General features: G+C 39.6%; 1 protein-coding gene across 8 annotated transcripts in view; it reads right to left on the bottom strand.

The window, feature by feature from the left end:
• BCAS3 (BCAS3 microtubule associated cell migration factor) overlaps positions 1 to 25,174 on the bottom strand; it is a 376,438-nt gene that overhangs the window by 178,282 nt on the left and 172,982 nt on the right. For all 8 annotated transcript variants that reach the window (XR_012996666.1, XM_076354322.1, XM_076354320.1 and 5 more), the window contains 2 exons: positions 22,347 to 22,543; positions 20,928 to 21,025 (listed from right to left, as the gene is read on the bottom strand). Coding sequence is in view for 7 of the 8 variants with exons in the window: in XM_076354322.1 (XP_076210437.1) it covers positions 20,928 to 21,025; positions 22,347 to 22,543 (295 nt within the window). In the remaining variant the exon portion in view is untranslated. The remainder of the gene's footprint in view (positions 1 to 20,927; positions 21,026 to 22,346; positions 22,544 to 25,174) is intronic.

The raw sequence follows: 25,174 nt of genomic DNA on the forward strand, positions 1-25,174 counted from the left end.
TTATTAACTGGCTTCCTTGGGACCTGGAGTGGCAGGACCTGTATTGTTTTGCACCTGACCTCTGCCAAACTATTCATAAAGCACAGAGAGCACCACTGGGATAGAGCAGCTTCTGACCGAAGGTTTAATCCTGAACGCCACACAGAGGGGAAGGAAAGAGATAAAACCTTTGCTATTAACTCATCATGAACTTCTGAAGGGTTCTAGCCTCACACCCAAGTTTATTACACTTAAAGGGGTTACCGTGAGCAACATAAAAACATTTACTACTTCACGTTAATCAAAATACAAATAAATAATCTGCTAACTATGCTTATTAATTAATATATATTTGAATTTAGATGTTATCTAAGTAGCTAATTTCAGATCGTTGAAAGGTGCACACAGTATTCAGTTTAGGGAGACACAATCTGCTCGAAAGTCTAATCTTTTGAGCGCTATAAATAGGTGGTTCAGTAGAGACGGGTTATATTAGAAGAGCTGCTAAACCAGAGCATGGAATGTAACAAAAATATTCTCTACATCAATCGTGCTCCTTTACTTCAAAGAATTCAATACACTTCAGTGTTCCTTTCTCAAAGATGAAAATTGTCATTTAAGTTGTCTGGTCCCACTCCACTTAAATGATCCTTTAATTTCCTTTCTTATTTCTAAGCCCTCAGGTGGCTAGTGCAATGCTATCTGGCCTTGGTTGCATGTAAAGTTCACAGCTCCTTGCCTGATCTCATGATCCTCTCTCAAAACAGCGCTTTCAGAAGCGTTTCCTGTCTAGCTCTGCCTTGCGTGATGTGCTCCTTGGCTGAATCAGCTGCCAGACTAAATCCCCTTTCGTGGAAAGCCGTAGAAAACTCGGCGCGGCCCCTTCCCCCTCCACCTAGGGCCTGACATCCGGAACTGACTTAGGAAGTACTATAATGGTTACCAAATTTTTGGGAACTGCCTTAGCTTTTCTGAGCTAAACATATGTTTAGTACAGGCAGCATCCACCGTCACCACTTGACCTTATGGCAGCCTTCGAGTTGCTGATTTTTCTTCTCCTTTTTTTTTTCCTTGAAAAAACAAGAAAACTTTTACCAGATAACACATGATGTAAATGCAAAATTATGTTGTGAAATGACTGCAAACATGCTGTTTTCCAGATGTTTGACGAGACAGTAAAGAAACAGCACAAAGAAGGGTCAACAGTTTCCGTCAGAGACTCTGCTGGGTTCCACATGAAAACAACCCCAAACCCCAACATTCAGATCTCATAAATTCAAGGGACTCTGCGCAGCTGTCGAGCTATTTAGACTTTAGAAATAAAACGCAAGGTTCCTCTGTCATCTGCCAAATTTCACTCCATCGATAGGTGGTTAAAAGATGTTTGACTGTTAACATTCTACAAATTTCCTAAAACCATTATTACTTCAAATGAAAGAGACTGCCTGGGAATCGCTGCTCCTGGTAAAAGCTATCTGAGGTAAGCAGGGCTGCATCCTCTGTTTGCTTATAAATACAAATCTTCCCTGAACTGCACAAAAACAAAACTTTGCAGGAGAAAACGATCAAAAAGAACTGGAAGAAGAGATGAAAGAAAGTAGTAGCTGCCAGGCACTTGCCCTTATCCCCACCATGCCAAGAATGGCCAACACTATTGCCACAAGGAATATCAGCTTTTATTTTTCATCATCTAATCCCCCAGCTGGTGTCAGAAGGACAGACAGATCACCCTGTTGACCACGAACGCTGCCACCAGCACGGGGCCCCAGGAAGCTGCAGAGAAGTGGACATCTTTGCATGAATCCATCAGGATCGGCAGGGCTGGTATTTCATTCCTTTCCAACTCTACTTCCTCTCTCAGGACACAAACCTGTCCTGATGAGACCATCAGGAGTAGCGACTATAAGACTATTCTTGCTATGCTTTTCTGCGGTCTCCTTTTCAAATTGCTTTCAAAAGCAATTTTTACTGAGTACGTTACTTGTGATGGGCTGGGTGATACTTTTTACAGAAACTGGATGAATTAATCTTGAATTTCTGCATGTTTCTACATAGGAAAACACCAACCATAATTTACAGACCGCTCTGCCAGAATGCAAACTATGGTTTCAGACCCGCTCATTTGTTAGCGTGTGATCCACTCAATGTAGGATCACTTCAAATGCCTTTTAAAGACATGTGGCTTAGTCCTGCCCTGTGATGTTTACAAGGTCACCTGCAGCTTCCTCACTCAGCTAAGGGGAGTACGGTCAGGCTCCCGCACTGAAACCAGCACAGGCAGGGATTACCACAGCCTGTATGCAAACTCGCATCCCGCATCCATGAGGTTCTGGATGCAAGAAAAGACACCCCCTGAAGATGTTCTACACAAGGACACCGACCAGCGTGATTATAGGGAATTATGGTATGTCGTTATGTGAAAACGACACCACTGAAAACATTTTAACTCCAGACAGAGCACGCATCTGTGGAGCTACTCTAAAACTGCTTATTCTGTTCTAGCTGCACCAATCAATTCCCCCGCAGACAAACCCCAAGCCTACAATGAATTAATTCACTGTATTCGGCAGCAAGTAATAGCCAGTAGTTGGCAGCACAGTCCCTCTACCTCAGACACACGCCTTGGGGAAATCAACCCTGGCTGGCAGAAAACTGCATCTAATGGTATGTTAGGAACATTTTTGTTCTCATTCTTTGCAGTAATCACGATAAAAAGGTAATGTGCTCTGCCTGCCTCACTGTCATAGCAGGATACTCTTCTTCCAGGAAAGCCTGACAGAAAAGATGAGCTGGATTTCCCTGTGTTACTGACCCAATAAAATCCCTGGCTCGTCTTTTTCTGTGTTATTACAGCATTAAAATATTGCATGAATTGAAATATATACTTAATTTTATTTACAGTGAAGGAAATCATTCATTTGGTTGTGAAAGAGTTAATAAGGAAGAAAATCACACACAGTGCGTGTTAAAGGTTAGAGGAATAATCAGTCATTTGAAAAACACTACATAAACATTTTTCCGGATGCAATTTTCAGTCCAAGGATACATTTCCCAGTAGAAATCAGCAGCTAAAAAGGAAATCATTTAGTCTCCATAAGTGCCAAATTGTATCCTGATTTTTCCTGGTCTGGCTCGACTTTCAAAACTAGTGGTTCAACTTCTGCAATCTTTCACCCAATGACTATATAAACACATCCTTATAAGACAGACATAATCCTTGGGTGGGCCAATTTGTGTTGGATTATGAAAATACTTAAAGTACAGAATCGTATAATGACTGTTGTCCTTTGGTTTTCACTAAATGGAAAAAACCCCGCTAATACAGACAGTCTACACTGTTTCAAAAGGCAATCTGCGACGTTCTTTTGCAACTGTGTCAACATCTCTTGAAAGTAATTAGGTACCACTAAATTTATTATTTAGTTATCACAAGCTCTATTTTAACGACACCTAACGTGACACACATCTATTTTGAGCTTGCACATGCAGGAAAAAAAAATCTCTGGCAAATTATCTGCATATCAACGTGGTGAGTTACCGCACGGCGCGAGTGTACGCTGTACCGCACGATTGGAGTGAATTAAGTTGTTACACACACCAGCCAGAAAAACAGTTCTCACTCTCAAAAATACTTTGGCTACTCTCTGTTTGGTTAAAGGTTATATAAATAGTAGCTTTAAGAAGGATAAAACAATCTCCATACAAAGCAAACAAATTCATTTGTAATTTATTGCTGTCCGATACAGATATACACATACCCATGTATAAGTGTATACTTTCAAAAAATTATCTGTTCCTGCACATTTATACTTTCAGCAATGTAACTAAGAAACAATGGAAACTTTTCTTCTTCGTGGAAAGGTAAATTCTGTTTTTTCGCTTCCCTTCTGAAACTCTAGAGTTTTTACAGGCAACTACAAAAGTCAGCATGCTAAAGCCAACAGTATCCTATCTTCAACACTTACCATGTGGTAGAAGAGAACTTTCCTTTTCCTCCAATGTATAAAGTTATGTGAAAGAAGACATTTTTCTAGTCTATAGAGAGTAAAGAATAAATTACAGTGATAAGATCTGGAAAAGTTTGGTTGGAAGTTAAGAGATTTTCACATCTGTGTCTACACATCCATGTCTTGGGAATAATGTATCTCAAGTACCAGTCACATAAAAATGCAAGAAATTGTTCCTCTCTCAAACGTAGCAAAACCATTCATTGTACTTCTGTCTACACTTTGACTAGTAGCTTACAACAGTGATCTGAGCTAGCAAACTAAAACGTTTCCCCTAATTTAAAATACTATTTAATGTGTGCATGCATTAAGAAAAATACAAAAATACTAACATACACACAACTTAATTCACCATCACATTATTCCCTCTTTGAGCTTGAATAAGTTAATTTATTCATGCTGTTCAAACTGAGTGATACTGCAGTGAATCTCCATGTAATACCAGGACGAGCTTGATTTATATCCCTTAAAAGTCACCTTTCCCTCAGTTTCTTAGGGCTTTGGATTCACCTCCACTACTTTTCCAGGCAGATTCTCACGCTGCATTATGAACAATAGTCCAATGTCGCATCAACAACATCTGAGATATAACTTCTCATTTATTTAAATAAAAGTGATAATGGCACAGCCTTTCATAGACCTCATAGAGACCTTGTGCAGAACACATGAATACATCATACAACAGGAATACAAGAAATTGTACTGTTTGCAATGCTTTCTTGAAGCTTTCTGTCAACTCAAGATAAGAGAATGACTGAAAAAAAAGACATGCAGCCTAACCCTTGTACAAACGTTGTCTTCTTTTATAATACAGCTACTCAGATAACATAAACACAATGTACATGTTAACGCACCATTCCACAGTTTTACTCTCATGAAACCGAAAGAAATATAATGAAATAATTTAAGCCATTGAGACTCTTAACACTTTTCTCTGGTTACCTAATACAATTTATGATCTATTTCAAGGGAAGATTACATTATTAACCCCTAATTCACAGAAATAATAATAATAAAATCATATTCCACAAAACAGCAAAGAGTAACCACATAAAACACACACCGAGGTCCTCCAACTATGAAAACTTAAGTGCCACTCAGTGCAAGTATCTCAGATGCTTTATCCTACTTTTTGACAGGACAAAGCATTCAAACAGATTCAACAGGGCAGAATTGTACCAGAGTTACTAGGAAAGGCCCAGCGCCTCTTTGAACCATAAAAGAAAAGATTTTGTTTAAAATCAAGAATTTCTGGTTGACATATTTCACGTTCCTTTCTGATTTAAAACACCCTGCTATGAAAGCTACCATTATTTAAAAGCGAAGAAAGAAAAGGGAATTCACCCCATTTCTCCCCACTCCTCACTTTGCTATTGTCCCCTGTATCTGTTTCCAGGAAGCCATATTCATTAGGGTTAATCTGCCTACTAAATGAATAAACAAAGGATTTCTCTGTCACTGAGAGGCCAGGTGAGCCGATATTATCTTCTAACACAGAAAATCATCCGCACAAATACATCTCAGGAAATTACCTGCTGCAATCCCACACCTGGGATCATTTGGCGAGTAGCTTAGAAACGTTGAGTAGATGACTGAAATCAAACTAATTATATATTTTTTTTAATGCAGATCTATCAGCAGAAAAAAGGCCTTTCTAAAATGTGATGCAAAAAGGTCTCAAATGTCTTGGCTTACTACACTTACTAATATTTCAGAAAATTTACTCACATGAAAATGCTATATGGATTTGTATAATTAAAGTATACTGCTTACTTAGTAATGACCATTACCCAATGACTTATGACTGTCTCCAGCAGTGCCCGCCTTGCTGCACACTGCGAAAACATAAAAGTTTAGAAATCGTTGCTGTAAGAATCTAATGAAAGATACAGAAAAAAGGATCTAATTGACCTGCAAGAAATACTGACATAAATATAGCACCTAATATGATAATGTAAACCTATGCACGTAACTCATTGCACAGACCTAACTCAAAGCGCTGTTAGTTATCACAGTTCTGGTAGACATCACGGCAGACGAAGAGCTTCAGAAATGTCCTGCACGTTTGGAGAGTTGACACCTGAAGGATGATGATCTTGTGTAGAACCAAATACTGAGAGGTATTACGAGTATGAAGAGAGGTTGGGGGTAATCACCAAAAAAACCCAAAGATGAGACAGGAACATTCAAATGCTTAGATGTAAGTGTACATCTTAGTGTACGAACCTTGCAGGAGTTATGGCAGAAGAGGAGCCAACGCAGGGATTGAGAACTATGGGAACTGCTGTGACAAAGGAGGAAGATGAGCTCAGCAGCTGCGATTGGGACCGATGGAGACGAGGAGTAATTCTGAGTATCAAGGAAACAAGAATGGAAGAGGTCACAGGATTCAAGAAAAGAAAGAAGTCACGCCTGGATAGAAACTTGTAGACATGAAAACCAAAGTTCACATCTCGGCAATGCTATGGAGGAAGAAAGGCCAGGATTTGAAGCTGGCCTGGATGAATGGTGCTCCCAAAGCTACACAGCAAAAGGCTCCCTTTCCCTCCCGCAAACACGGATTCTTTTTGATGTCCCTTATACAGCGAGCAAGAAGAGATAAATTAAAATTGAGAACCTAGAGAGCTCTTTGATCCTATTGCCTGGAAATATGTATAAGAATATTTTCTCCAGACGTACTTTTGCTATATATGGAAACCAAATGCTGACTAATCATATAAACCTTATGGTGCCTAAGCACAGCTGTAATCTGCAGCAGAACACTGTCACAACGGCAAAGGAAAATGTGGAAAACTAAGAAGTTAGCTGTAGTGCTGAGAAAGAAGAGAAAATGGTGATCAAAGGCACTGGAGGCCAGATTAGACAAGAGGGAGAGTTTCTAGCTGGTTAGCTTTTAAGATACAAGTAACGTATTTATGACTTATTCTTGTATTACTGAACTTTAACAGTCCAAGTAATTATCCATTTTCCAAGTTTATAGAAAAATGATGCTATAGGAGACCTGCTGACTCAGGACAACAGTAATAGGACACAAAAGTCTGAATTTTGGTTTCTTGGTTTACAGATAGCACCAGTTGGTAGCGATAGAGCCATTTAGAGCTGTTTATCGAGACATGCCATGCGTCTTGGTTGGGAACAGAGCCGCCAGCTGAAGAAGGAGAGGTGAGGGTTGTAACCTGCCCACTTGGCCTTACGTTTCAGGCACACACAGGAACGGCGCATGGACAGAAGCACATACACGGCATCGGCACTCGCGGTGACTGCTGGGGGACAGCATGGCTCGGCAGCAGTCGGGGGCAGCCTGGGCATCACTGCTCGAGTGCAGCTGGGGAATATGGGGACTTTTATTTCTATGGGTACTCCTTATCCTCTGAAATTACACCACGATAATCTGAAGAAATGGAACCAATTTCCCTTTAAAAGGACAAAACATATGGAATTTGTACATTCTTAAAGGGATTTCAATTTATGGGAATGGGATTATATCGATCCCCAAACATCAAGATGGAACCGCTTGGAACTTTTTTTTTTAAACTTGCATTCTTGGCTGCTAAGACTTTGTGCTGGTGCTTTTATGTTAACAGAAGTTTGTGGAAATACACAAATCCCTTTCACTAATGACTAAACATCAGGAAAGAATGCATAATATCAATAAATCTCCTTAAAAATGGGAGTAACATTCCTGAGTAAATCAACCTCAAGATAAACCTCTACAATGCTACTATTTATCTTTAAATCACTTTTTTTGATCAAATCATATTCCTTTAGGATACATTAGTCATAACGTGAGTGACCACAGCATTTAGGGAAATGACTCTACTGCATGTGCGAAAATCCAGTGGACTTCCCATAGTGTGGTTTGGAAGTCCACGTTACCTCGGTTACACCGATCATCTGAGGAACATCTCACCGAGCTACCACTGGCACGTGACCACCTTACACCCGCTTTCCAGTGGCATATTAAAGATACCACGTAAGACCCAGAAAACTAATACAGATCATTGTTGTTCATTGTGAAATTTGAGAGTACAGCAATACATAATACAGAGTATTCCAGTCAGCATTTATTACTGGAGTTCAGTCATTTACCGAATCCCCAGTACAAGCAATGGGAGAAATACGAACTTGAAGAACAGCATCAGTTCTTGCTTTTCACTTATTTTAAAGTGCTCTTCAGTATGGCATACCTAATTAATGCTTTCAATAGGTGTTAAAAATTCCTACGCTGTAATGCAGTAAATGCATTATGAACAGGCAAAGGCAAGTGGCTATAGTTTAGAAGCACAAAGGTGAGATAATGGCCTTCCACATCACTGAATTGTCAACCTCATTTAGCATAAAACATGGCATCTGGAGATTTCAAATCGTACAGTCGTTTAAAAATATATAGAATGTTAAATTAAATGACAAACACAGGACATGTCACCTTTTAGAGGCAGAAATGTAAAACCAAAGCATATGTTCTCCAACTATATTTGCTTCAGGATCAGCAATATTTTTGTAACCTCATTAGTTCTTGACTTGGTTTTAAACATGGAAGGATGGTTATACAAATAAGTTACAGGTCCTCCACGTAATATCCTCAATTATAAGTCAATCTCTCCTAGCAAAATAAATGAAGAATTCTGGGTTTAACTCTTACAGAGAGTCTGGGAGGTGAAGACAACGAGGAAAAATTTCTGCAAGCTATTAGGGATGAAAGTTACTCTGTATTTTGAGCTCTGAATCGAAGAGGCACGTGTAAGTATCTAACTTTCAAATCTACATTTACAAAAAAATCCTGCGGACTCTACGTGTGCTGAACTCTTACTGACAACCCCAGAAGTCCCATGCGGTTAGCACACAGAAACGGGCCCAAGCTCAGCTACCCTGATCGAGGGCCAGCCGCTGTCTGCAAGCGGTTTATCTGTCTCTGCGTGGCACGGAGCCTAAGCTAATAAACTGTAGCTGGCTCCACGCAGAGCTAGCTCAGGTCTCGGCACCGTGGTCTTGTCACCGCTACAGCGGGAGAGCACCACGCTGAGACCGCCGGGCAGCTCTGCGAGGAGCCGTGGGTGGCACAGCCAGGGCCGCGGCGAAGGCGACAAACCCCACTCCCGAGCATCCCGCACGGTGCTTCGGCTCTTCCGCTACCCTCGACTGCCCAGCTCCTTGACCCCCTGGCAGAGGGAGAGCGGACTGTGCGCACACCCTCACCTGCGTTAGAGGCTGCTACCCATCTGACATATCACTGTACTTTAGTCACATCACAGCACTTTAGAGCACGCGTTCAGCACTTCATGGCATGCACAATCTTTCACTGAAGTGTTATTAAAAGGCTATAACTAGGCCAATAAAGCTGAATTTTATTTGTCCACTCATAGCAATGGGAAAGCGGTGCCTGCTGATGACATTAAACAAAACATCACACCCTCAATTCAAATTCTTTTTCAGCTACCCGCTATATAGGCAGATCAGTTAAAAGTTGCCAATTTAACAAACAGCAGGGTAGTGCTGAAAAGTAGTCATGTCAGGGTATTATACCAGATAGAGCTGGTGCCCCTCTATCCTCCCCTCCTCACCCCCCATCGAAAAGGATCTTTTAGCATGAATAATATTTGATACTGCCTAACGATCAACAATTAATAGTCTTCCTGAGCCCTGATCCACAGCATCTTTAAGCACATGGTTGCACATTCTCCTGAGAACCTGCTTCAGTAAGGATGGATTCTCTTTCTTCGCAGGCACTGTAAGAGTAGCACAAACCAACAACAGTATGATTTTTTTTTTTGCAAGCCAGATTCCCAAAGTTTCAGTCACATGTTTCATTGGAGAGAAAGGAAAAGGCATCAGCAAAACTTTGAAATAAAATCATGAAATAGTGAAGCACTGCTTGCAGTTTAGCTTATCGTGCATGAAAGTTTAAACTTTGCTTTCAACCTCGGTTTTCCAAACATGCTGCCATTCACTATAATATGGGTTAAAAATAAGAGAAAGCAAAGATGAAATGTAAATGATTTAAATGCATGCATATGTTCTTTTGTAAAATGCATAATGCATCTGCAAGGTTTTTCCTCATATTTTGGACACAAATCAAGGGGGAAATGGTTCGCTTATGATATAGTGAATTTTTTATCTAACTTCAGTGGTAAAATGTACTTCCATGTAAGCGTTTCACTGTATACTGTTTGTTGCTGCTTTTTTGGTTTGGTTTTGGGTTTTTTTTAAAGCTTAAATAGGAACACCAAAACCAAAAGACTAACACAAGAGTATTTCTTCTCCAAATTCTTTCACGGCAACTTTCTGTTTGTTAAAAAATCCACTAGCAACACAAACAACCTTGTAGAAGATCTATGGTCAATTGCCAAATATGACATTCAATCACAAGTAAGTTTAGAGAATGTTATGCTTACTTTTAAAATATATTTTAAGTGATGGTCAAACAGTATAGCACACAGTGATTTGCTCAGCATTCATGCTGTAAACAATATAGGCGAATGTCTGAAGAAGTACTTTTTCAATTAATGCAAATTCAGTTAACGGCAATTGTCCTGGTAGCAAAGAGCTAGCAAGATCCTTACTACAACAGTGGCTTCTACTGCTTTTTTGTATCAAGGCAAAAATACCTATGGACTATCTTTCTAGAGGCCTCCTTTCCTGGAGCGATATAGTCAGGACACTTTGCAGGGTCCTAACATTAAAAGAGGCTATGAATTACAGTTTCCAGTTCCTGTACCGCATTTCTCACATCAATGGCACCCTAACTTGGAGCAAAGGAAAAGTAATGCAAAAGCCAATGACGGAGCCAGTTACCAAGACTAATGCTCAAACCTAACCAGATACTCACGAGCAAGCATTTGGCCTCTGTGCCAAAGCCTAGCAAATTCTATGAATTATCCAGAAATACAGGTGGGTTGTACACAGCCAGGGCCAGCTGCATCTGGGACAAAAGCCCAGGCAAGCGAGCACGTGTAGGTCCCGCTCTCTCTGAGCAGATGTGAGCTCAAGGGAAAGCAGCTGTGCTGGATGCCCCTACAGGTATTCTACACAGCACACCCTGCACAAGAGGCACAAATGGTTGCCCGCTGTTGCTGGAGGGAAATATTAGGCAAGAGAGACTTGGCAAGCCTGGGATTTCGGAAGAGGAGGGCCTGCACCCCACTTGACCTGGGGACATGGGATTTTTGATAGAACTATTACAATCACAGAGCTTATAAAATATATTTGGAAAGGCTTTCGTGTTGGTTTTGGGATAGCATACGAAGGCCCTAGGAATCCACTCTGAGGCCTTAAATCTGTGGCCAAACTCCAGCAAAAACCATATGTTAGTCATATTACCACCTTTTTCTTTTCCCTGTTCTTGCTCCATTTTAAAGGACCACGCCCTGCACAGTAAACGAAAGACAGCCTCAGGGCAACAGAGGCTCATATACCACTTCTCTTATCTGGAGAAATCCTGTGCTAATGATGTGAATAATCCCAAGTCTGCTTTCTGTCATTTACTGACTGTGACCTGCTTGTTTTCACCTTTACAAGGGGAATAGCACCAGAAGGTTTATGTACACTTAGTACTTGGCTTTACGTGCTCCCTTTAAGACTCTGCGTTCTTTTTGGAAGGAGGCGAGCCCCAGGCAGGCTGTCCCCCCAGCAGCCAGCAGTGGTCCAGACTCTAAGAGATCTCCTATTTGCAGAGCCCCCACAGCTGGAGGCACTGCCAGCAACTCTGTACTTGCACACGAGAACTGGCTGAGGAGGAGGATGGTGACAAACAGGGGCTCCTTTCACGCCGCACTCCCCTTCCCGGCTGGTCTCTGCAGCAACTGCTTGCTGGCACCAGCTTTGGCTTTTTGTAGCACTCCACCCATAGCTAGAGTACTAACCGGCACCCAATTTAGCTTTGGTTCTAATAAAAAGTGAAAGTTAAAAGCAAGGCAAGCAGCAGATAAAGCACTATTAAAAACTGGCTGGGATCATGCCAGGGACAGAGTCCAAGGCAGGGGGAGGAGCCAAGACGGCTGCAAGCCGATGGGTATTTCACAGTATCGGATAATTAAGAAAAACAAAATATTTTCCATCTGGTTTTTTTTACCCCTTACGTCATTGAGGCAATAAAATATATACAAGTAAGTACCAACAGACTATATTTCAACTTAGATATAAATATTTATTTCCAGCAGAGAACATCCTTCCTTCAGCAAGGAGAAGACAGGGTGAGGAGGCTGTGATTATAACACCTTCAAAGTATTAAACTCCCCCTTAAAATAGATCAAATGCCTGGCTAATTTATCATGCCAAATAGCTCTGTTTTAGATGGTATATACCTAAACCCACACTTCTGCTCACTCACCCATATTACACACTAATGAACAATAGCTAAAACCTGCTGATTTTGGATTAACAATGGTGAAAATAGGTACATATGCTGACATTACATGAAGAAAAAACACATGTGAGGACCGATGCTCTTGTTTAAAGCTATTTCAGTATCGATCCAGATATAGTCTGTGTAGAGAGTTTGTGTAGAGTCTTTCCACCATGAGCAGTGGGTTCGACCAGATGAACTCCGAGATCAGACACGAAGCCTCTGGTGACTTATAAAAGAACACATTTTTATGGCTCTGGAAATATTAAGTGTCAAACATATTATTACATAGTAAAGTATCATCCACAAACCAATATATTATCTGTAGAATGAGGAAATACAAGTGAGAAGAAAATTGGAGATTCATATTGAAAGTAATTTCTGGTATGACACTGGTGGCCGACTTGCACACTGCACAGCTGAGAGCTCAACGGCTGCGCAGTAAACCAGCAGCTTACCAACTCCGTCCTCACCTTCTCCTTCCTTTTTGTGCAGAGTGTTTTGATTTAAAATACAGCACTAGTATATCTCACTGCTTGGAAAAAAAAGCAAAAATCACAAACAAGCCACCATACTTATTTTTAAAAGCTATTTTTGCCATCTAATGAAGAGGAGAATATAAAAAAAATTAGGATTCACTATGAAACTAGGAGACACTGCTTAGCAGCTGCCGCATCACTTCCAACTGTTCTTGAAAAACCAACCCCAAAAAACGTTCTTGAAGGCTGCTTCATGCCCAGTTTTACACCTACAGATTTAATTGCTCTAAAGAGGCCATCACAACCTATAGTATTCAGGTAGTTGCTGTGCTTTAGGGACATGGACATCAAGCCTCTTTGGGTACTTTACAGGCAGGAGGAAGCTGAAAGACAAAAGGAAGAGTCCACAGAGCCCTGAAGACAAGGGCTGATGTTCTGGAACGGTTCCTGAAAGCAGGGGAAGACAAGTTGGAAGATCTCAAGAGGACCAGAACCAGCAAGCAAACCTGACAATTAAAAACCTAGTGTCTGACAGAGACTATAGTCCAAAGTGGAGGAGATACGCTTGAAACAAGAAATAATGAAGCATATTTACAGGTTTTTCAAAGCAAATGTGGAAATCGGTGAGCAAATACTTTGAAGGACAGCCTAATTTAGTGAAATAATTAAATAAGAATGTCTCTATTATAAACTGGAAAACTGTTTCTAAATGAGAGCTATCCCTGAAGCAATACTGACTCTAAAATTCATTTGCAGATGGATGTTCAAATATTCTTCTTTTAACTTGCACATCTAATGCCATTTTAAGAACATTTCAAACAGTCTAGATTAATAGATGAGCTCAGAATATATTACAAACTTATAAAAATATCAAGATTTGTAGAACGATTCCTTTAAGCACTGTATAAGAAGAGCAGAAATGTCAATGAACATGCTTCTTTGCAAATACTGTACGGTGTGTTATTTCTGTGCAATCTAAAAAACACAAGTACAGACACTGAGGTTTCTGGATCTCTTGTAAGTTTAACAGTAGCTAGGAGCTCTTAGATCTCAAGCTATAATAAATATTGTATCCTACAGGAGCCCATCGGGAATCTCAGCTCATGTGTTGTTCCATAGAAGATTGTGGTGTCAGATATGATTAGAATCAACACTTTCCACTTACTCGGAACTTTAACTACCTACGCAGAACACTAGCAACAACTGTTAATGAAAGACAATTAAGGGGTACGTACAACAATCTTATATTCAGAATGAGTTTGCATTAGCTACTGATATACAAAATACCTATTGTGCATTTTGGATTTTTTTGCCCCGCATAAACAAACAGAAGGCATTTACATGCTTGGACCAGACCATGCTCTAGTACACCGCTATTTTTCAGCTGACAAACCATTATATGAACTGAAGGTGGCTTCCCCAACTGAAATTTAGTATGTAACACTTAAGCAATAAGACACTCCACTGTCTGCATTAATGGACCACTGGTACCTGCGTCAAGTGGGTTGTGTGACATGAGAACAACTGTCTTTGAGCAGAGGACTGCACCAATGACCATTAACGTGGCCCTTGGAGGCCTCGTTGCAACTTATCTTCATATATAAAGAAAAACCCCATTGCCTTGTATTTGGTTATTATGTTGGTTAGGTCACAGTTATGCTTTCACCTAGCTATGACATCAACATGGAAATTGCTGGGTTTCTTGTTTGTCAAATTTTCCTGTGAACTATCAAAAATCACATTAGCAAGATGAACAAGGTGATCAGCCTTCGGGGGATTAAGCACCTTGAGTAACTTAAGTTGCTTAAAGTCACATTCAACATAACACAGTGGTGTCTAGAAATTGTTGATTTTTGTTTTTTACCTGCATCTGTGAAACTAACTTGCATGTCGCACCATTATTTTTTAGCTGATAGACACTTCTGTGTCAAAGCACAACTATCTTAGACGAGATGAAGTGCTTCAATTACTACGAGCCTCCTCAGCTAAACAAAAGGCAAACCGAGATGAGGAATAACCATCTCCCTGGTCACTAGCAGGGTAGCAGCTACCCCCTGTCACTACATCATGCTGCACAGAGTGAGTTCCCATCTCCGGAACTGACAGACTAACCCACCCACAACCATCATAGGGAGGCAAAAATAAATCAGTATATAACAATTCTGCTGCCTTTCAGTCACTGTTCCCATGCCCTTCCTCTCCAGTATACTTCTCCTGCCTACAGAAAACACCCACCAGTGTTTCAAGACATTAATGCTACTCCACGTATCCCTGCAGCTGAGTCTTTTCCCAAGCCAGGCGATGATCCAGCAGCAAGTGCCCAGTCAGTAGTGTCAGGTCATTTTAATTTCTCTTCACATCTCCACAGTCTATAGGGCATAGCTGTTTCTAGATGTAATCATGTATACTGCATTGGCATCTTGGAGCCTGTTGAAGTCAGTTCTGTCTTAAGGCTCTCTTCAAAAATCATCAGATAACGTTTTCTCAAATTAGATGAAATAAACCAAGTTGAAAAAATTGTAAGTATGAGAATTTTGTATTATGCAGCTCACATGCACACGCACATTTAGCAAGACAGATAAATAGGATGGAGAGAGCATGGGTGCATGCAAGTGTGTGCTATTGCACCAAGAAAACAAAAAACCCCCAAGTATATCCTACGCTCTATCACTATTCTAGGAATAATACATAAAACGTTTTTCAAATAAGTAACGTAAGTGTTGTAAATAGGTATCATATTAACAGAATTCGCTCAGAAGTTATACCAGGAAAGAACCATAACTTAAACGCATTTAAATTTAAGCTGACAGAACGTAGAAGTACAAAACAAGCAGTGCTGGGTACGTGGCTTTGCTGTTGCTAAACAGGTGATGCCCCCTAAGAACAGCTTGTTATATGACCATTACTAAAACCTCTCAATTGCTATGAAGAATAGACCAAGGGCCAAATCTCGTCATTGGCTTCAAAGCTCAGCATTATACTCGGAGGATCTGAGCACAATCTCTATCTGCAACAACAAACTACCTTTATACCATCCAGGTAATTACAGGTTCAGGTCAAGGACTCCAGACCATATTGATTACATCTCTCTGCAACAAGGACCCTCCAGCACTGGCCGGCTCCACTCAAACAGGGCAGCTCAAGCATCCGTGACGCCAGGACTCCCTGGGCCCTACCAGCGCCCGTAATGGGAAACCAGCGACCGCTCAGGCCTGTCAGTTATTGCCTGTGGCAATAAGGACAGCCTGGGAATTCATAATGTTGGTGACTTCATCTGCCAGCTGCATTCACACATCTTTACTACCTGAATAACTGATCTCTGCTACTCCAAGGCAGCACTTTCTGATGTACAGCATTTGGGAATAAATATTTGATCGCGCATACAACAGAAAAGAGCTCAGATGGTTTAAGGTGTGACAGCAGAAGTGTTTATTAAATTCCAAGTGAGAGCATTGCTGGACAGTAAAAATTTGTCCCATGGTCCTTATCTCACAGGTGTGGTGATGAACAATAAAAGATCCTTAACAGGCAGAGGGGAGGGAGGGGAAGCAAACTCCATCCCCCACAAAGCCCAAGTCAATTCTGTTCATTAAATCTTCTGCAAGCAACAGGCTATCTGTCCATGACCAGCCAGTCGCACACAAAAGAAAGGGAAGTACTAAATTACAAGCCAATTTTAAGTGGGCATTGACTGAAGTAACCAGAAGAGAGCTTAGTATTGTCAGAGTTTCATACAACAGTAATAAACAATCTTCATTAAAAAATGATGCGTGCATCCTTAAGAAGCACAGCACACGCCAGGTTTTAGAAAAGAACATAAAGGTTCCCCACGCCCCATACACAATCAAAGAGAAAAAAAATGCTCAGGATGTTTTTCTTCTACAATTTAATTTCATTCCTTAAAATCCTTCCCACTCTAACATCTGTATTTGTCCTAAGCAAGAAAGAAACGGAGATCTCCTCCAAGTAGGAAAGGAAAAGGCTGATGCAAAACAGAGATCAGACAACTACTTTGTCACTTTCCTGCTCTGCTGACAACGCAACAAAATCATTACTTGACTGATGGGTACGTGTCAAAAACCTCTTTGTATGAGGGAATAAACAAGGCTTTTCATAAACACACACACAGATGCACACACATTTTTTTAACTGAGCAGGACTGAATTAACAGCTATGACTGAGCGTACCTGAGTACCTGAGCCCTTCAACACATTTGTTACAGTTTAAGGGAAATGCTTGCCCTTTCAGACTCAACACAGCTGTGCAATCAAATTTACTGTGATCAGGAACTGCTGCAAAATCCTTTCTCTAGAGGTTTACTATTTCTGAAAGTTCAGAGTTGTTGTTCTGTGCCAATATCCTAACGATCCTACACCCTTTAATTTCTGCATTATTTATTATTAGTAGAGTTCTATCAGGTTTGATTTTCAGGTATGTAACATATATGACATGCATCATTCATCCACAGCTTATAGTATAAAAATTCAGAAAGGTGCCTGGAAACATTCAATTACACGTCTAGCCTATGCTTGTATTTTCTAGATTAGTCTCCATCATTCTGTAGATATCCTCAGCTAGCCGAAAATCGTTATCTAAAGCTAGTCACATCAAAGAAAGGAACAGCATTCAATGTATACAGGTAACGTAAAGTTTTCAAGTCATGCCTGTAGCGTGGTCTTCTGAAATAGAGCCAGCTCATTCTGCAAGAACTTTTTTTTTTTTTGGTCACACTACAGATTTCTGTCTCAGGGTTGGTTGTGTAAAGAGCGTGACCTTCAGCTGCAGCATCTCCTGCAGACAGGGCACTTGTAAGGTTTCTCTTCCATCTCTGGTGCCTAATAAAGTCTTAAATGTAACCTGACTTACTAAGACTTACCCCACCTTTGTTAAACCCAATGCAAGCAGCCGATGGCCTCGGCACTTCTTTGGAAAGGATGGACACACCGACACACGAGCACACACGCCTGCTGGCCACACACAGCGTGCATTTACTATGTGTACAGTAGTGGTTCTTTTGCTGCATTATTATTAAAGGCTTCCTGCTTTATACAGCTTTAAACTCAGTGTTGTCCCTTTAACATTTCTAACTGCCAATCTGGAATAGCATCTGGAACTACAGTGCATTTAATCCTTGAGGGTATATTCTCTCTGTGATGCATATGACTAAAATGGGTGCATTGAGGGACAAATGTCCAGTAGCTTTATGTGACTACATTTTTGCAAACTTTTCTTAAAGATTCGGTTTAAAACAAACAAAACAACAAAACCAACAGAGAATATCTTCGCAGAATTTTAAGTCAAGATAACCATATTGAAATACGCATTTTTTAATTTATCCAAGTAGTCTTTACAGATACAGCCATCCACCTTGAAAACACCATTGGAAAGTTTCATGATTGATTTTCGTGTATTAGAGTCTTGTACTTCTTAAATGAAGATTTTTGCAAATGATCTTGTGAGAGAATATTGTCATTAGTATACCATAGCTTTACAGACATATGAAAAATCATGATTAAAAAAATTACACAAATTTCAGAGTTGTCACCAAGGGGGGAGAGGAAGAAAGCTATCAAGAATGGCGAAAGAATAATGGGGGATGATAAATATGTACTTGAAATCTTTTGATAGGAAGAAGAAGTGATGGAGTTAGATAAGAAGAGGCTCCACGCTGGTTGCATCTCTAAGCAACAGGCAATCAAACAGCCAGATAAGCATCTTCATAAAGTGCAACAGACTCGAATGCATGGGTCATAACTGAAGAATCACTTCCTGGTTCAGCTTAGGTAGTAAAAATTTATGACCTACTTAAAAAATCCTTCAAACCTAAAAACGTATTTTCCAGTAAATTTGTTTTCCATAAAGAAATGTAAGCCATTTAGGGCATGCCTTGGTAATAGCAGGAAATGAGAATATTTACAGTAGTGGAGTATAACACAAAAAATGCAGTGTCATACATGAACAGCATTTAAAATAAAACCTTCAGATTCAGAGCTGAGCTTAATGTAATTTTCTGCACATCTCAAAGCTGGGAAGAAAAGAAAGTAAGCATAAAATACTCTTCTTCCCTTTGCTGGGCTCTGTTGCAAGAATAGCATGAGATCTCAAAAAACAGTGCATGTTTTTTCTTGCATCTCCTTTACTCTGTAACAGAATTCACACCTCTGTATCATCACACATAATCTGGCATGTCTACCCTAAATTTGGACCAATAATTTCTGCACGGGAAAGGACGAGGATCGGGCAATATGAAAACTGCAAATAGATGGTAAAGTCCCTGAATCAAAAATCAATTCAAACCCAAACTGTCTGGCAGTGAAGTTAAATAAAATACTCCTATCAGCATGTCCCTAACAAAATCCATGTATTGTTTATAAGAAACTTATGAGGTGTTACAACAAAACCGAGTCACTGCTGTACAGTAAATATATTTTCAGTGTCATAACAATGTATACAATTGACTTTGGCAATTTTAATATGGACACACATGTTAAAGGCATTACCAAAAGAGCTTCATCACATTCACTTGAGCCATTTCATATTAAAGCCCCATCCACACTACAGGAAAGGTTGTTTAGCATAGAAGAGGTACGGTCCTATGTAGTTCATTGTTTCTATTGTAGATGGAATAACACAGTTTTAGAACGTGTTATGGTTACAGAATGGTTACATTTCAGAATTAATACACACCCCTGCTATAGGTAATGGCACTGCTCCGTTCATACACCAACCCTGATAACCCAGATATCTCTAGCTGTATCAGCTGGCATAGTCACATTGATAGCGAAGACCAGCTATGCCATTAATCACTCTGAATCTGAAGTGTCAGATCCACAGACAGAAGCACTCCTATGATTCAAGCTTTTAGGTGTAACAGCCATAGATGAATTAATCCAAAAATTCATAACTGATGCATTTATGTTTTCTTCTGTATCAAACAATTATTTTCAAAATTACTTTGCCATGTACTAAAACAAATAAAATTCCCTTTAAATAACCAGCATCAGAAGTTTGTCTAAGCTCAATGTGAATTAATTTAACAAGTTTTAAATATTTGAAAATGGAATTTATAATGACAATCCTCAGTACCCAAAGTAAATGTAGTTATTATTGAACTCAGTTATAAACACATGTAAGAAATATCCTGTAATACCCAAATAAATTAATTTGGCAAACAATACAGTATCTTGGACTCAGAATTTATATCAATAGCAAACAGAGTCTGGAACAGGAGCTTTTATTTTAACTCTCTTTAAAACAACCGTCAGAAACCAGTTTCTGTATGTGTTACAGTCTCTTTTTACAGTTTAACCTCAATCCAATCAGCAGTCTCCAGGGATTTTCAAATCACTGAAGATTAAAATCCTCTCCGACTTGACTGTTTGACTAATGCTGTGTGTTTAATAATTCTACTTGTGAGAGATTTTATTTGACAAAATCCTGCTGTGTGGACCCTTCAGACACTATACAGCTGTACTAGAATATAAAGCTCTGCTGTCCTTGTTTCTTTATACAGACTATAACCCACCACTGAGAAAAAAAAAGAAAACTTTACAGTACATATATTACTATGTTGATATTAACATAACCACTGTAGTTTTAAATTTACACGCTCTTTTAGAGCAGAGTAGTGAAAATGTGCCTATTACACAAACATTAGATAAACTATCCTGTTGTCTTGACTGTTCACAGAAATCAATTACTTTTATGATTACATTTCAATGAAAGCTATTTTATAAATGAGATGGAACTGTAGTATTCTATGCTTTAGGCATTCATTAATAAAAGCATTTCAGTGTTAGTATTTGCAAATGTTCTGCTTTTTAGTTTAGGCAGTTTTTAGCATTCTATAGCTCATGTTAAACTTAATGTAAATACTGTGTTCATATCTTACCACAATGCTGTGACTTCAGATTTGAGCGGTAAGAGGAAAAAAAGTCATCGTTACGGTAGCTTTCAGTAAGTATTTGTATAAGACAGCACTTACCCTATTGTGCAGCTGAAAATCATGATATCTTTTTAAGTATATGGCAATGGTTAGTAAACATGTTACCAGACAAAAAAAAGACACGATTGATGAATGCCACGAATATCAAAGAAAACATGAAATCAACATGTTTCTACCTGAGGTAGCATCAATCACTGTTGAAACTCCTCTGCGATCAGAAACTGGACGTGATGACCCCGGCATGCTAACAGGTTCTGAACGAACTGGCTGAATCCTAAATAAGAAGTTACAGTTACCACCTGTGTCAAAATCATTGCTCATGAGGGCTGTAATTAAATCACAAACCTGAATCAGCTGAACCAGTTAAGCAACTATTTATTTTTAAATCAGCCAACTGTTGAAAACTTTTGTTTTCCTTTGCTTTGTGCAGCCAAGATCTGGATAATCCATCCAGAGACAGATTGAAACTCTACACAAAGTGAGTATCCCCAAACTATGTCTCAGATGTGAGCTCTCAGAAAGCCTCAAAGTAAAAAGCTCACCCTACCCAAACCGGTTAAAAAGCCTCTATCAACCCTCCTGAACAGCAGCATTTTCTTTGTTGGTTTAGGAGAAAAGACACATTTGTAATTGTCTATTCCTTTCGTAACATATATCTATATTCATTTTTTTTTTAATTTCTGCTTTCTTTCTGCATATGTATACATATATACAATAAAAATATATATATATTTGACAGCTATATCCTTACTTGTGGGAGTAATTACATGCAAGGAAAAATCACACATTTCAAAACCATGTATTTTCAGTCCAAGGACAGTCTGCCCAGTTTTAATGGGATTAGTCATATTATCCATCTCTCTTGTTTTACTCATAGGAGTTTCAGACAGAGTTCCAAACAATCCACAAGTCCATACCACAGAACTTTGGACTTCAAATCACATGCAGAGTCAGAAGCACGGAAACTCATTAAATCTTGAGAGTTACCGGACAGGACACAGAAACACATGGTGCAGAAAGCAATTCTACAAAATCACTAGCTATCAGTAAATATAAACCCACATTTAGCTTCGCTCTCCTTCCTTCCCTTCCCTAGGCCCACCCCCTGCCCCCAATTCCAAATCAGCCAATGTCCAAAACCAAATGAATTAAATACATGGAAAAGAATTTCAAGGAAGGGAAAAAAAACCAGGGAGGGGAAAAACATTCCAGAAGTTCACTCACTGTTCCAACACACTGACCGCTCCACAGTCAGCATCTAAATCTACGGCATAAAGCTCCCACTCACGTCTGAGAAAATGAATTTATTAAGCAATGCAGAACCTGTGAAAGCCAAGATGACACTGAGCAAGGCCACCAGACTTTGCAGTGTCTTTCACTGTCATTTACCCAAGAAGGGGCAGCAGAAAGGAATCTAAGCTGCTTGGCCTGGATGAATTTTTATTGTTGTCGAGCCACATGCTCTTCTAAGGCTTTCATCTGGACAAGCTTGATGAAAACTATTACACGTTCTACACAGATGGCCTCATTTAAGCATGAGGCAAGTTATTCACACAACAAATGTGAAACAGCTTGGAAATTGATTTTATTTTTACCTGAGACTGTTGAGATCAAGATCATCTGTATCGAAGTCCAGAAGAGGCTGCGGGGTATCACTCGGACCATGCGACTGCAGCACTGAAGAACTGGATGAAATGACAGTAGTTTGGCCTGAGGGATGGATTGTTTTGAACTGGAACTGTGGACCCATCCACAGGCGTCGATGAGGCCCGGTGTGAGTCACTATTTCGACCTGCGGGAAGATGGGGAAATGCTTAACAAAAAATTGCAATATACTGAATGGTTCCTTCAATACACTGAACCCCGAGAATCCTGCTGTTCTCAAGCAAAAAGAGTGTTTTGTGCCATCAGTTCGGAGGAATGCTGAACAAAGGAAAATTCGGAATCTAGCTTTTGCTAGAAAGTGATGCTCTAGCCAAAGCCAAGAGCTTCTTGTGGAGCCTTGAAAGCCCCTGAACCACCAGCTTGAGGACACTGCACCCCGGTTCTTAAACTGATCTGAAGACCGACACTCCATCCAGGCTATCACTTCACCTGATCCTGTTTCATTCCTCCCCTGCCATTATGAAATACATAACTCAAATGCTAAAAAGCTACCCTTGTGGTGTAACAAACAGGGGAACACATTTCCATCTGCATCTACACGGAGTAGACGGAGGAACTGAAAGCCTACCTCACCCAGAAAACCTCAATCCTGACCAGGTCAAGGGATGCACTTTTTAAAAGCAAGCTGTTACAGCTTTGTTACGGCTGCTTTCTAAAAGTTCACACATTAAACAGCGCTGCTTCACCTGTATATAGTGCGAACTGTATTTCAAATCAAAGCTCATAATTACTGTTGGCATATCTGAGGATAGCGCTGGCAGAGACCATCTTGCTGGAAAGACTTGTAACAGAGCAATGTGAAGTGCGCTGTGCGACACCCAACAGCCCAGGTCACACGCATTACTATGCAGATGTAATATAAACATATATGTGCAACACATGGAGTTTAGAAGGGCAGCTACACACACACATATTCATTTAACCAAAATTCCAACAATTAAAATAGAAGGGTGTTTGCTTGCAGTGAACAACCACATATACACTAAATAATAGATGTATATGAGGTATGTATCTGTATGTATGTTTATATGTAGATATACGCACAGACACAGAAGCTTCTCAGTTCCATGCCTACTTCCAAAAGGCACAGAGGATACAGATGGTGTGTCTAACAGACAATAATTTCAAATACTCAGATTTTCCTCTAGGTATTGGCTCCCAGTGAGAGTCTAAATATGAACTTTCGAAAAATAAGTTATTTCAGTAAATGAAGCATCCAAAATATTTTAAAAATGTCTTTTCACGCTGATAACTATAAACCTGATGAGTATCAATTCTGGCAAACTCTTAAATAAGCCAACTATAGGAATGCAAACAACCATGAAAATTCAAGATGGTAATGCTGGAAACATATATGATCAGGAAAATTTGGCCTTGTAAATAAAAGGGTAAACAAAGCGTAAGTCTTCTGTAATACAATTTTAAAAATCAAAAAGAGTCTTTAAAGATCAGAAAAAGGAAATATGAAATGAAAATATTAAGCTCTGGTGAACTCATACTTTTAAGATGACAAAAATAGACTATTAAATTCCTGTCAATTTCTGCTAAAACAATAACCAGCTTCACAGCAAAAATGCACTTTAGTGAGGAAATTAATGAAAATATATTTTTGTATATATATGATACAGATGTATACTAGTAGCAATTCTTAACTCTTTAAGAAGCAATTTTAAACACTGGATAATGTTGTTCTAAGTTCTCGGCTAACGTAAGACGACAAATGGACAGCCTATTTAGCACTGTTTCCATCTTTGCATTTATCTTAGCGTAACTCAGATTGACTGTAGAGGTTTCTGAGGCAAGTAGCTTTTATGTAGCAGTGTAAATTAGGCCACAGATAAAGTAATCTGTATATTTTAAGCTTGAAACCATCAGTGTCACAGAGCCGAGAGGTAAACAGATGCCTTTGCAATTTTACTGAGGCTACGGCCAGATGTTCCCATTCACTCTCCTGTTGTGTGCAGGACAAACATATTGTATCTACTTCACACTGACAGCACACATTACCCACTGTTCTAATTGAAAAGTTGAAGTGAAGGGCAGTGTTTTTTCACTGCATGCTGTTGCTGTTGATAACAACACTTTAATTTTGAAAAACATACTTGCACTTTAGGCATAATCTGAAGTGGCTTGCTTAGAGAATGCTAGCATCTTCATGCTCAAAAGAGCTATCATCACTCTTTTCACTTAGCAAAAATTAAACATTCCGGAAGCATTCTCTGAATTATCTGTGTTCTATAACATCACTTGTTTTTTTTTTTTTCTTATAAATATATTTACTCTTCTAGAGGGATAAATGTGACGAAGTTCAAGCAGTCTTAAGTTCCTTTGACATTTTATATCTTCCAAGAATTAGTAATAAACCAACCGCTATAATGTAGATTTACCTTACTCTTTTTCCCAAGGTTGCCCACAACACCAGAAAGTCACCAGAACAGTAAAATAAGCTAAACTATCCAAACAGTACTGGAGAGGATAGGTAGAAAACTACAGGTGAAATCTTGGCCCCAATGAGCTCGGTGATAAAATTCCTGTTGACTACACTGACAGTAGTTTCATCATCTTTATGCTCTTACGACAAATCAGAGACAGCATAAGCAAATAAGATACATCAATGTGCAGCCACATCTGAAAACGTGGGCCAGGTAAGTGGATTCACATGAACAGATTCCCCAATGAATGCCGCTCCTGGACCAGTACATGTGGAAACCTAACTTCTCATTTTAGGAAAATGCTGTGTATGATTTATTCACCAGTG

The sequence above is a fragment of the Aptenodytes patagonicus genome, chromosome 17 (genome assembly GCF_965638725.1).
Source record: "Aptenodytes patagonicus chromosome 17, bAptPat1.pri.cur, whole genome shotgun sequence".
Classification (NCBI taxonomy): Eukaryota; Metazoa; Chordata; class Aves; order Sphenisciformes; family Spheniscidae; genus Aptenodytes; species Aptenodytes patagonicus.